At 45.4% G+C, this 13028-nt stretch overlaps 1 protein-coding gene across 3 annotated transcripts in view; it reads right to left on the bottom strand.

Annotated features, from left to right (window-relative positions):
- mtcl1 (microtubule crosslinking factor 1) overlaps positions 1–13028 on the bottom strand; it is a 211681-nt gene that overhangs the window by 42343 nt on the left and 156310 nt on the right. For all 3 annotated transcript variants that reach the window (XM_043687777.2, XM_043687778.2, XM_043687776.2), the window contains exons 10-11: positions 6910–7077; positions 4192–4443 (exon numbers count right to left, since the gene is read on the bottom strand). In XM_043687777.2, coding sequence (XP_043543712.2) covers positions 4192–4443; positions 6910–7077 — 420 coding nt within the window. The remainder of the gene's footprint in view (positions 1–4191; positions 4444–6909; positions 7078–13028) is intronic.

Genomic DNA, 13028 nt, shown 5'->3' with positions numbered 1-13028 from the left:
GATGATTTGACTATGCCATTGGCTCCCAATTTATTGGTTATTTAAAATCAATTTGCTGCTCATTTCAAGTTGCCCTTGAGAAGCTGGTGATGAGATCTGTTTATCACTGTTCCAAAGTGGGAGTCATATCAGACTTGAAACACTAGCTTGGTTTCTCTTTACACAGCTACTATTTACAGGACCTATTTTGTTTCTCCAGCACTCTCTGTTTATGTTCCAGATTTTCAGCATCCACAGGATTTTGTTTATATTTAATCTGTCTATCACTTGTTGCTCATGCTGTTTGGAGTCCAGTTTGGGGGCTTCACCAGGTTGACACCTTATTTTTTAGTTGTGCCTGGCGCAGCTCCTGTCATGTCCTCCTGCACTCTCCATTGAACGAGGGTTGACCCATCTTGATGGTAACGGTTGAGTGGGGGATATGCTGGGCCATGAGGCTGCAGAATGTGCTGGAATACAGTTCTGCTGTTGATGGTCAACAGCACCTCATAGATGTCACTTTTGAGTTGATAGATCTGTTCAAACTCTGTCCCATTTAGCATGGTGACAATGCCACAAAAGACGATTGAAAGTACCCTCAACGTGATGGTGGGACATGATCTTCGTAAGGACTATGCAGTAGTCACTTCTACCGATGCTGTCAAAAAGCAATTTTGGTGGGCAGATTTGTGAGGGTGTACTCATGTATCATTTTCCCACACCACCTGCCGCAGACCCAGTCTAACAGCTATGTCCTTTAGGATCTGAACAGCTCAATTAGTAATACTGCTGCTGAGCCACTCTTGGTGGTGGACACTGAAATCCCCCACCCAGAGGACATCTTGTGCCCTTGCCACACTCAGTGCTTCCCCCAAGTTTTGTTCAACATGGAGGAACACTGATCCATCAGCTGAGGGAAGATGGTTCGTGGTAATCAGCAGGAGGTTTCCTTGTCCAAGTTTAACCTGAAGCCACAAGACATCATGGGATCCGGAGTCAATGTTGAGTTGGGCTACCAGGCGGGAGGGAAGGGAGTAGTGCTTGTGTTTGTTTGAGATAGGGATGTAGCAAGCGGCTTTTCGGGAGACTTAGCTCAGTGTTTGTGGTGGGGAGGGGAGGGGGGGTGAGGGGAGGTGTCAGTGTTAGTAGTTGTGGAGTGGTGTGAATGAAAAAGATAGACCAGATCTAAAGGTTGAAGTTCTAAACTGTAGGAAGGCTAATTTTGATGGTATTAGTCAAGAACTCTCAAAAGCTAATTGGGAGCAGATGTTCGCAGGTAAAGGGATGGCTGGAAAATGTGAAGCCTTCAGAAATGAGATAACAAGAGTCTAGAGACAGTGTATTCCTGTTAGGATGAACAGAAAGGCTGGTAGGTATAGGGAATGCTGGATGACTAAATGATTTGTGGGTTTGGTTAAGAAAAAGAAGGAAGCAGATGTCAGGTCTAGACAAGATAGATTGAATGAATCCTTAGAAGAGTATAAAGGCAGTAGGAATATACTTAAGAGGGAAATCAGGAGGACAAAAAGGGGACATGACATAGCCTTTGGCAAATAGAGTTAAGGAGAATCCAAAGGGTTTTTACAAAAACATTAAGGACAAAAGGATAACTAGGGAGAGAATAGAGCCCCTCAAAGATCAGCAAAGCGGCCTTTGTGTGGAGCTGCATGAGATGGGGAAGATACTAAATGAGTATTTTGCATCAGTGTTTACTGTGGAAAAGGATATGGAAGATATAGAGTGTGGGGAAATAAATGGTGACATCTTGAAAAATGTCCATATTACAGAGGAGGAAGTGCTGAATGTCTTGAAACACATAAAAGTGGATAAATCCCAAGGACCTGATCAGGTGCACCCTAGAACTCTGAGAAGTTAGCGAAGTGATTGCTGGGCCCCTTGCTGAGATATTTGTTTCATCGATAGTCACAGGTGAGGTGCTGGAAGACTGGAGGTTGGCTAACGTGGTGCCACTGTTTAAGAAGGGCGGTAAGGACAAGCCAGAGAACTATAGGCCGGTGAGCCTGATATTGGTGGTGGGCAAGTTGCTTGGAGGGAATCCTGAGGGACAGGATGTGCATGGATTTGGAAAGGCAAGGACTGATTAGGGATAGCCAACATAGCTTTATGCGTGGGAAATCACGTCTCACAAACTTGATTCAGTTTTTTGAGGAAGTAACAAAGAGAATTGATGAGGGCAGAGCGGTGGACGTGATCTATATGGTCTTCAGTAAGGCATTCGACAAGGTTCCCCATGGAAGACTGGTTAGCAAGGTTAGATCTCATGGAATACAGGGAGAACTAGCCATTTGGATACAGAACTGGCTCAAAGGTAGAAGACAGAGGGTGGTGGTGGAGGGTTGTTCTTCAAAGTAGAGGCCTGTGACCAGTGGGGTGTCACAAGGATGAGAGCATAAGGGATATAGTTAGTAAGTTTGCAGATGACACCAAAATTGAGGTGTAGTGGACAGCGAAGAGGGTTACCTTAGATTATAATGGGATCTTGATCAGATGGGTCAATGGGCTGAGAAGTGACAGATGGAGTTTAATTTAGATAAATATGAGGTGCTGCATTTTGGGAAAGCAAATCTTAGCAGGACTTACACACTTAATGGTAAGGTCCTAGGGAATATTGCTGAACAAAGGGACCTTGGAATGCAGGTGCATAGTTTGTTGAAAGTAGAGTCGCAGGTAGATAGGATAGTGAAGAAGGTATGCTTTCCTTTATTGGTCAGAGTATTGAGTACAGGAGTTGGGAGGTCATGTTGCGGCTGCACAGGACATTGGTTCTGCCACTTTTAGAATATTGCATGCAATTCTGGTCTCCTTCCTGTTGGAAGGATGTTGTGAAACTTGAAAGGGTTCAGAAAATATTTACAAGGATGTTGCCAGAGTTGGAGGATTTGACCTGAAGGGAGAGGGCTATTTTCTTGGAGTGTTGAAGGCTGAGGGGTGACCTTATCGAGGTTTATAAAATCATGAGAGGCATGGATAGGATAAATAGACAAAGTTAAAAATCACACAACACTAAGTTACAGTCCAACAGGTTTAATTGGAAGCACTAGTTTTTGGAGCGCCGCTCCAAAAACTGGTGGTTTTGGTGAAAGAGCATCAGGTGAAGGAGTGGCGCTATGAAAACTCGTGCTTCCAATTAAACCTGTTGGACAATAACCTGGTGTTGTGTGATTTTTAACTTTGCACACCCCAGTCTAACACTGGCATCTCCAAATCATAAATAGACAAAGTTTCTTCCCTGGGGTGGGGGAGTCCAGAACTAGAGGGCATAGGTTTAGGTTAAGGGGCCTAAGAGACCTAAGGAGCAATGTTTTCACGCAGAGGGTAGTGTGTGTATGGAATGAGCTGTCAGAGAAGTGGTGGAGGCTGGTACAATTGCAACATTTATAAGGCATTTGGATGGGTATATGAATAGGAAGGGTTTGGAGGGATATGGGCCGGGTGCTGGCAGGTGGGACTAGATTGAGTTGGGATATCTGGTCTGCATGGACGAGTTGGACCGAAGGGTCTGTTTCTGTGCTGTACATCTCTATGACTATCACAGGGTTTGAGGGCACATTGATGGTTTCATTGTTCACCTGGAGTTAGAGCAGGTTTATACACCTCTAATAATTACTACCTAACTTAGCTTTTATGGAAAGTGAGTCTGGACCCGCAAAGTCTCTGACTAACTCAGTGTTCGGAGGGTTTGAAGGTTTCTAAGTGCAAGTTGATTGTCCATTGGAAGTTTAAACGTCATGGACAATGACTGTATAGTCAGTACGTTGGGAGTTCCTAGAGGTACCTTTGCATTCATTCCAGGTTATAGCCAGTCTCTGACTATCTGGAGACTGACAGATCTGGGCCATTACTTTAAGAAGACAGCAATGCAAGTTACACCTAAAGGACCACGCATCCAGTATCCACAAACACAGTGTATTCCACCATGAGTAACAATGATATTGGGCAGGTACATGAATGGGAAAGGTTTCGAGGGATAGGAGCCAAACACAGACAAATGGGACTAGCTCAGTATGGGAAACTTGGACAGCATGGACGTGTTGGACCAAAGGGTCTGTTTCCATGTTGTATGGCTCTATAAAGACAACCTTCAGCAGACAGCAGGAGTTCACTGAACCTATCATTAAGCAATGAGCTGCGATCACCGACTTTTCGGCACAGTGCAATCCCTTTTCCCTGAGAGATTTCCCATTTGCCCACCTGCTCCAGTTTGCTCTGTAGCTCCTTCATCTGCCATTCCCACTCTCGTCGCTCCCGGTCAAACCTGTCCAGCAGCTCCACCTTTTCGTGCTTCCAGTTCTTTTCTGAGTGTTGGAGCTGCCAGTGAAGATCCATCAGCTGACTGTGACTGTCGGCCAATAGTTTCCGGTGCTCCTCCCTCTCCCGCTTGAACATTTCTTTGGGATCGAAGGAACCCTTGTTGGTGCTCTGCTTTCCAACCCTCTCTTCAAACTGCCAAAACAAAATGCAGCTTTCAGGTATGGAAACTGATCCCTGTAAATACTGAATCACTTGTTCAATTTTAAGGTCAAGAACTCAGAATCGGAGAATGGTTACAGTGCAGAAGATGTGGATGGTGAGCAACAGCTACAATGTCCCACATGGTCACACAGTTTATAACGCCCATGGGAGCACTTTAACTCTTGGGTGGGAATGGGCCTAGACGGCAGGCAGCCCAGCTGGGGAGCAGTATTTGCCTCTATGGGAACAATATAGCCACTGGGAGCAGTATTGAACCAGCTGAAACTTATATCATCCCCTCAGGGAGCAATATCAGCCTTTATGGGGGGCAGTATGATTCCTCTGGGACTGGTATTAGCTTCACTTGGGGAAACAGCTCCTCTTGGACCGGTATTAGACTCTCTGGGAGCAGTTCTAACATGTTTGGGATTGGTATCAACTTCCCTTTGAGACTAGTATCAGCTCCCTCTGGGACAGGTATCAGATCCTCTGGGACTGGAATCAGCCCACTCTGGAAGAGGTAATAGTTCCTCTAGGACTGGTATTGGCTCATCAGTTACCACTGTCCTGACCAAGAGAGCCAGGGGAGAGGGCCACAAAGCAAAGACAAAGAAGACCCAGGGTGCTCTTGCGGGACCCAAAGGAGCAATCATTTTCCTCTCAGCTCACATCAAAACTTCTAAGACATTTTTGAACCTTCCCTTTGCTGGCGATTTCTAACCCTGCTCCTGACTGTCATCAGTGGGTACAGAAAAACCACAGCTCAGCCCTCTGATACAATTCGCAGCTGGGCTTTAGTGATGGCCCAATTCAGGTGGACGGGCAAGTGCGGATGACTCACACTGCGTTCTCTTCAAGCTGCACAGCACAGTTAGGTTTGTTTTTTTCCCCAAGTCTGATTTCCACCCAATGATATTTCCCTCTCGTTGCCATTGGTCACTGACAAGAAATGGCCATTATCCTGAGAGCTGCTGGCATTTTGGCCGCCTCAGCCGAGGGGAGTTTCGACAGCGCAGCGAAGAAAGGAAGTGAATGAAGAATCAACATGCCTACCCCAAACCGCAACCCCGACATAAGGCCATTATCACACTCAGAGTCACAGCTTTACCAAAGTACAGAACGAGGCCATTCAGTCTATCATGTCTGTGATGGCTCTCTAAATGAGCCTTGAAATGAAATGTTATTCTCAAGCCTTTTCCTGTAACCTTGCACATCGTTTCCATTCAAATAAAGGTCCATTTTCCCCTTGAATACTTCTACTTAACCTGCCTCCACCAAGTTCCCAGGCAGTCTGTTTCATACCCTAACTACTTGCTGCTCAAAAAGCATCGTATTTGCTCCTATTGCAAATTATTTTAAATCTGTGTTCCCCCTCATTCTTGGAATTTTTAGAAATAATGTCTCTCTATCTACTCTCATCAGTTGGAAAACTTCTTTCAAATCTCCTCTTAGCTCTCTCCCTTTTTCAAGGAATGTAGTCCCACCTTCTACCCCAAGGGTCCCCTGCTGCTCCACATCCTTCACTGTAGCTCTCATATTGTCCCTCAATGACTTTTTATCCAAAATGTATAACCTCACAGTTCTCCACATTGAACTTAATCTGCCACCAATCTGGCCACTGGAGTGATTGTAATATGAGTTCCCTGATTGGGGCTGTTAACCAGGTCCAATCAGGGAGCCCTGGCTGACAGATATAAACAGGAGTGCGCAGAGGTTCTGCTCACTCTGAGAGAGCTGGATCAGTGTAAAGGACTCTCCATGTGCAAACAAACTTGGTGATGGGATACTGGCCTCTATGGAGATATTTTCACCCACTCTACCAACTTGTCAATAACTTCTGGACCCATTTCCTGTCCCCCCCCCGTCATGGTTTACAATGCTTCAGCTAAGTCAGAGAAATTCCATGCTATACTCAGTAATGGTTTGTAATGATTCTTTTAAAGCCATGACTAATTGGCACCATTCTGTTGCATATTATTTCTCTATAGAAGATATTTATAGAATCCCTACAGTGTGGAAACAAGCAATTTGTCCCCACTGACACTCCGAAGAGTCTCCCACCCAGATCCATTCCCTGACCCTATCATTCTAAATTTTCCCATGACTAAGGCAACTAACTTACACATCCCTGAACACTATGGACAATTTTGCATGGCCATTTCACCTAACATGCACATCTTTGGACTGTGGGAGGAAACCGGAGCACCTGGAGAAAACCCACACAGGCACGGGGAGAACATGCAAACTCCACACAGACAGTTGCCCGAGGGTGGAATCGAACCTGGATCTATGGTACTGTGAGGCGGCAGTGCTAACCACTGAACCACCATAGTAAGTGAGTCTTTGAAGCGAAATTGAGGAATGAAAGCTGTGTACTTGAGCCTTTGTCTTAACCCACTTCTTGATGCTGTCGTTCCACTGTTTACAATCTGAACAAGGTAAAACGTTGCAGGTTACCTGGGCGAGTTGACACTTTTGCTCGGCGTACTCCATTTCCCAAGCAGCTTTCTCATTAGCATACTGCTGCTGTAATTCATTGCGACGCTGCTCCTCATCACCAAGCTCAGCACCAAACTCTTCCAAAACAGACTTCAGTGCAATCAGAATCCTTCGGTTTTCTCTGGCCTATAAAAAAACAAAAACCTATGGTGAATCTGCTGCCTAGAGGTAGGTCATTTGGCCCAATTAGCTTACATTGATGCTTAAACTCATTTAAACCTCCTGTCAGCCCTCCTGAGATCTACCTGCATATTCTGCTATTCCTTTAGACTCATAGAGATGTACAGCACAGAAACAGACCCTTCAGCCCAGCTCATTCATGCCGACCAGGTATCCTAAATTAACTTAGTTCCATTTGCCAGCATTATCCCTCTAATCCCTTCCAATTCATATACCCAGCCATATGCCTTTTAAATGTCTTAATTGTACCAGCCTCCACCACTTCCTCTGGCAGCTCATTCCATACACATACCACTCTCTGCATGAAAAAGTTGCCTCTTGGGTCCCTTTTAAATTTTTTCCCTCTCCTGTGCCCTCTAGTTCTGGACTCCCCCACTCTACAAAAAAGACCTTGTCTAGTTATCCTATCCATGTCCTTCATGATTTTATAAACCTCCATAGGTCACATCTCAGCCTCCAACTCTCCAGGGAAAACAGCCCTCTCCCTATAGATCAAACCCTCCAACCCTGGCAACTTTCTTGCAAATCTTTTCTGAACCCTTTCAAGTTTCACAATATCCTTCCTATAGCAGGGAGACCACAACTGCATACAAATATTCCAAAAGTGGCCTAACCAATGACCTGTACAGCTGCAAGACATCCTCCCAACTCCTATAGTCAATGCTCTGACTAATAAAGGCAGGTATACCAAACACCTTCTTCACTCTACCAACATATTCTGCTACTCCTTTGTCCTTATGTGCTTATTGAACTCCTCATTAACTGCGACTATTGTGCACTGTTCACTGTAGTTAACTATTTCAAAGATGAGATCAATAATCACACGACACCGGGTTATAGTCCAACAGGTTTATTTGAAACCGGAAGCTTTCACACCCTTCGTTCCTTCCTCAGGCAACTGGTGAAGATTAGATTCCCTACAGTGTGGAAACAGGCCCTTCAGCCCAACAAGTCCACACCGACCCTCCAAAGAGTAACCCACCTGTCTTATTTCCCTCTGACTAATGTACCTAACTATGGACAATTTAGCATGGCCAATTCACCTGGCCTGCACATCTTTGGACTGTGGGGGAAACCGGAGCACTCGGAGGAAACCCACACAGACACGGGGAGAATGTGCAAACTCCACATAGACAGTCCCCCGAGGCTGGAATCAAACCTGAGACCCTGGTGTTGTGAGGCAGCAGTGCTAACCACTGAGCCACCATGCCGCCCATGAGTTATGGATTTTTATGGCTCCATTTTCTCAGTTTCCTGTGCTCTTAATTTTATTTGATTTTCTTGTGAAGGTGCTGACTCTTGCTGGACCACCATTCCATGGATAATTAAAGCTCTAAGTAACCATCTTGTATTGGAATTAAGCAGGATAGTTAATCAGAGGTTATTGTGTTCAAACTCTGACATCTTCCCAACCTCCAACACCTTCCCAGCTGGATAACTGCATTACAATTGGGAGTGACAATGAGGATGACATTCCTCTCCTGTACAGAGGTACAAATGCTTCACTGCTATTACCTTGGAGATGTATAACATAAAAACCTACAGCAATCCTGGTTTTTGCAAAATACATGACTTCCACCGATTGTTAAATGCGATTCTTTTTTCTCAAAATCCAATCTCAAAGCCGAAATCAATTAGAGGTGTTTCATTGTCATTTAATACACTGTTATACTGACAGTAAATCACTCCATTCTGTGTAGCCTTGGTAACAGTCACAAGAAGGTCTGAAGCTTTGTCGAAGATACAGCTCAAGGTCAGATTTAGCCGTGATTATTTAAACAGTAAAAGACTCACTAACCGAACCAGTCTCCCCTCTGAATTGCAAACAGCAACTCGGGGCAAGGAATGCGGGGCTGCCCATCTTCACAAACACATATCTCACAATGAGTTAGCAGAAAATTAATGAGAGAATGTTAAAGAGACAGACTTTACTTGTGGAGGTGAATGGAGGACTATAAATCTAACACTGGAATTTATGAAAGATTTGCATTTAAGTACATTAGGAAGCACAGCAAAATACAAGAAAGACGATGAGATAGTGGTTTTGCCACTGGACTAATAATGCAGGCCATGTGTTCTCGGGTCATGTGCTTAAATCCCACTATCTTCTGGATCAGTGGTGCTGGAAGAGCACAGCAATTCAGGCAGCATCCGAAGACAGGCAAAATCGACGTTTCGGGCAAAAGCCCTTGTTTTTGCCCGAAACGTCGATTTTGCCTGTCTTCGGATGCTGCCTGAATTGCTGTGCTCTTCCAGCACCACTGATCCAGAATCTGGTTTCCAGCATCTGCAGTCATTGTTTTTACCTCGTTGATTTTAAATCCCACTATGGCAGTTAGTGGAATTGAAACTTAGATAATAAATTCTGGGACTGAATGCTAGTCTCAGTGATGGTGACTAATTAAGTTATCATCAATTGTTGTAAAACCCATTAATGAAAAGGAAGGAAATCCGCTATGATTACTGGTTGGCATGGCAGATCCAGCAGGTCACTCCTGACCAACAGAAATCCAATCGTTTCTCTCCTGCTTCTGAAATGGTTCGAGTCTAGCAACTCACTCAGTTCAAGGGGCAGCCCATACAGTCAAAAACTAAATAATAAATAAATAACTTTTGTACAATAAAACTGTCACAAGCATTTTGCAAAACATTAAAATTCCACTTTTCTAAATTTAGAATGTGGAAGTGCCGGTGTAGGACTGGGGTGGACAAAATCAGAAGTCACACGACACCAGGTTCTAGACCAATAGGTTTATTTGAAATCATAAGCTTTCGGAGCGCTGCTCCTTTGTCGGGTGCTGGGTCGTGACTTCACCTGACGAAGGAACAGCGCTTCAAAAGATCGTGGCTCGGGCGGGGGGAGTTGCTCCTGCTCTGCAAGCACCACCATCCCATCAGAGGTTGGCAGTCCTTGCACTTGGCAATGCCATGGAGAAGCCTGTACTTGCTGCTGGCAGGAGAACAGAAGTCACCAGCATTAAGTTGTTAAGAAAGTGGTGTGGTGGTGTGGAGGATGTTTTGGGGGTTCTCAGTCACTGGGCGGACTGTGGGGTGTGGTTAGAACCAAGGACAGGGCATGTCTGTCTGGGGCCACCTCTCTTCTCCATGTACCCCACCCGACCAACAACTGACAGCCTGCCCACATTGGTTCACCTGTTGGGTGGGCAGTCTCTTTCTCATCCCACCTGGAGCGGAGGTAATTCCAGTCCAGGTGGGAAACGGCCTTAGAAAGTCATTAATCAACCAGTGAGAGTCATAGAGGTTTTACTGAACAGAAAAGGGCCCTTCGGCCTATATATCCAAGCTGGTCATCGAGGATTTCTCTATTCTAATCCCATTTCCCAGCATGTGCTCCATAGCCTTGGTATTTCAACACACTTCCAAATGTTTCTGAAATGTCTTGAGGGTTCCTGCCTCTGTCATTCTTTTCAGGCAGTGCATTCCAGGTACCCCTCACTCTCTGGGTGAAAATATTCTTCCCTAAATCCCCTCTAAACCTCCTGCCCCTTCCCTTAAGTCTATGACCCCTGATTATTGAGTGCCGTTCTAAGGGAAAGGTTTTCTCCCCATCGACCCTATCTATGTCGCTCATAATTCTGTCTCAGTCAAAGACCCCTCGGCCTTCTTTGCTCAATGGAAAACAACCCCAGCCAATCTCGTCTCTCTTCATTGCTCCAGCCCAGGCAACTTTAAAGCATCAAGTGGCAGTGGGGCAGGAAGGTAAAACTTGGGTCATATTCTCAGCCAGAAGAGGTGGACGTGGGTTTCTGGGTCAGCAGCATCCCTCCTATATTTGCTCCTTTGGAGTGGCACAGTGGCTCAGTGGTTAGCACAGCTGCCTCACAGCGCCAGGGACCTGGGTTCAAAACCCACCTCAGGTGACTGTCTGCGTGGAGTTTGCATGTTCTCTCCATGTCTGTGTGGGCTTCCTCTGGATGCTCTGGTTTCCTCCCACAATCCAAAGATGTGCAGGTAGGTGAATTGGCCACGCTAAATTGCCCATAGTGTTTGGTGCATCAGTCAGAGGGAAATGGGTCTGGGTTGGTTACTCTTTGGAGGGTCGGTGTGAACTGGTTGGGCTGAATGGCCTGTTTCCACACTGTAGATAATCTAAACTCAACTATATTGCCTCCCCCTCAGGCCACACCATTTCCAGGATTGGAAGATTCCATACAAGTACAGAGGTGACGTGTGTGTGAGACAAAGAGAGAGAGAGAGAGAGAGGGAGAGAGAGAGAGGGAGAATACAACTGATGATATCCTGCGGTTGCCTCAAATGTTACTTAATACCCTCGCTCCCAAATCTATCCAAAGATTCAATTAAAACTGCTCAGAAACTATATGGAGCAGAAAGGCAGAGCAACCATTTTCAATCTAGAGAAGGCAGCAACTGGCACGAGTCTCCCATGGATTCAGTCACATCATGTTTCCTTTGTCTGGATCCAATTATTATTAAGAGGTTGAAACTATTCGGCTGGAGGAAAGGGGAGTTTGTGCGGTCAGCTTGAACAAATAAATCGCTCCATTTCAATTGGCCCCTCTCAACTAACAATTTTCTAGTACTGGCTTCCATGTGGCCAGGATGTACCATGATCAGATGCCTGCACGATCGAGTCTGCCTGGAACAAGCACATCAAAAGGTACTGCAAGCTTTGTAATAGCAGGATGAAGCAAAGTTATAGGTTTAAAATGTGACAGTTGTGGTAAAAGCAGAACAATTGGAATTTTCAAAGAAGTCCATAATTACGAACTGATTGTGGACTGAGTCAGGCCGTTCTGCACTGACTGTAGCCATTCCAAGAGGGAAATAGCTTTTCAGGAACCACTGCAGCCTAACTATAGACTAATACCACCCTAGAGAGCGTTCAGCATTTTCACTTACCATAGTTAAAAACCATTTCCACCCTCCCGTCTCCCTAGTGCCCTCTGAACTGCAATGTTAGAATGGAATATCAGCTTAATTCTACAACTGGGTTTGTACTTTTAACAATAAATAGAAGGAGGTTTATGGCCCAGTCATATAGCATGGAAAAAGGCATGCCACCTTTAGCAATAGGATGCACATATTCAAGCAGATAAACCTGAAGTAAAATGAGAATGTCTGCTAACGGTGCCAAAATGCTCTCAGTCCACATGCATAAAACGCACACTGCTAGTAATACCAGTGACAACATTCTGTCCCATTCACTCATATTTATTGCGTTTATTTGGGCGCTGCCGTGTTTTTTACTGGCAGGGCGATTTCACAAAATGTGCATGTGCACAACTTCCCGTGTGCATAATGTGAACCTTGCAGGGGCTATCCGGAAAAGCAGGAAGTAATGTTGCAGGATTGAATTACTGCAGATGCTGGAATCTGCGCTGAAATCAAAAAATGCTGGAGATCACAGCAGGTCAGGCAGCATCCATGGAGAGAGAACTTTTCGAGTCTGGGTGGCTCTTCATCAGAGCTGAAGTGAAGTGTGGAGGGGACAGCATTGAGACAATAGTAGGGGAGGGGGTGTTGGAGTGCTCAGGGAGAAAGGATCCCTCCACCAGCTGGTCATTTCAACACAGCGTCCTGCTCACGTGCCCACATGTCTGTCATCGGCATGCTGCAATGCTCCGGCGAAACACAGCGAAAACTGGAGGAGCAACATCTCACTTTCAAACTGGGCAGTTTACAACCTTCTGGACTCAATATTGAGTTCAGCACCTTCAGATTGTGAACCCACTCCTTCCCTTTCTTTTAGCTTTACTTGTTACATTCTCTGCCACAATGTCCCCTTTCCCCTCCCACCATTCCAATGGGACCCTCTGGTTAATCCAACCTGGCAGTTAGACACACCATTGTTCTGCCATTCTCACATCCTGATCACTTAATCTGAACTATCAACATCCTTTCTTCCCCCAGCATAA

The sequence above is a fragment of the Chiloscyllium plagiosum genome, unplaced genomic scaffold (assembly GCF_037043375.1).
Source record: "Chiloscyllium plagiosum isolate Xiang-an unplaced genomic scaffold, Cpla_swu_hap1 HiC_scaffold_4, whole genome shotgun sequence".
In the NCBI taxonomy this organism is placed as follows: domain Eukaryota; kingdom Metazoa; phylum Chordata; class Chondrichthyes; order Orectolobiformes; family Hemiscylliidae; genus Chiloscyllium; species Chiloscyllium plagiosum.
The sequence above is the reverse complement of the archived record's forward strand: the minus strand, read 5'-3'. Positions and strand labels throughout refer to the sequence as shown.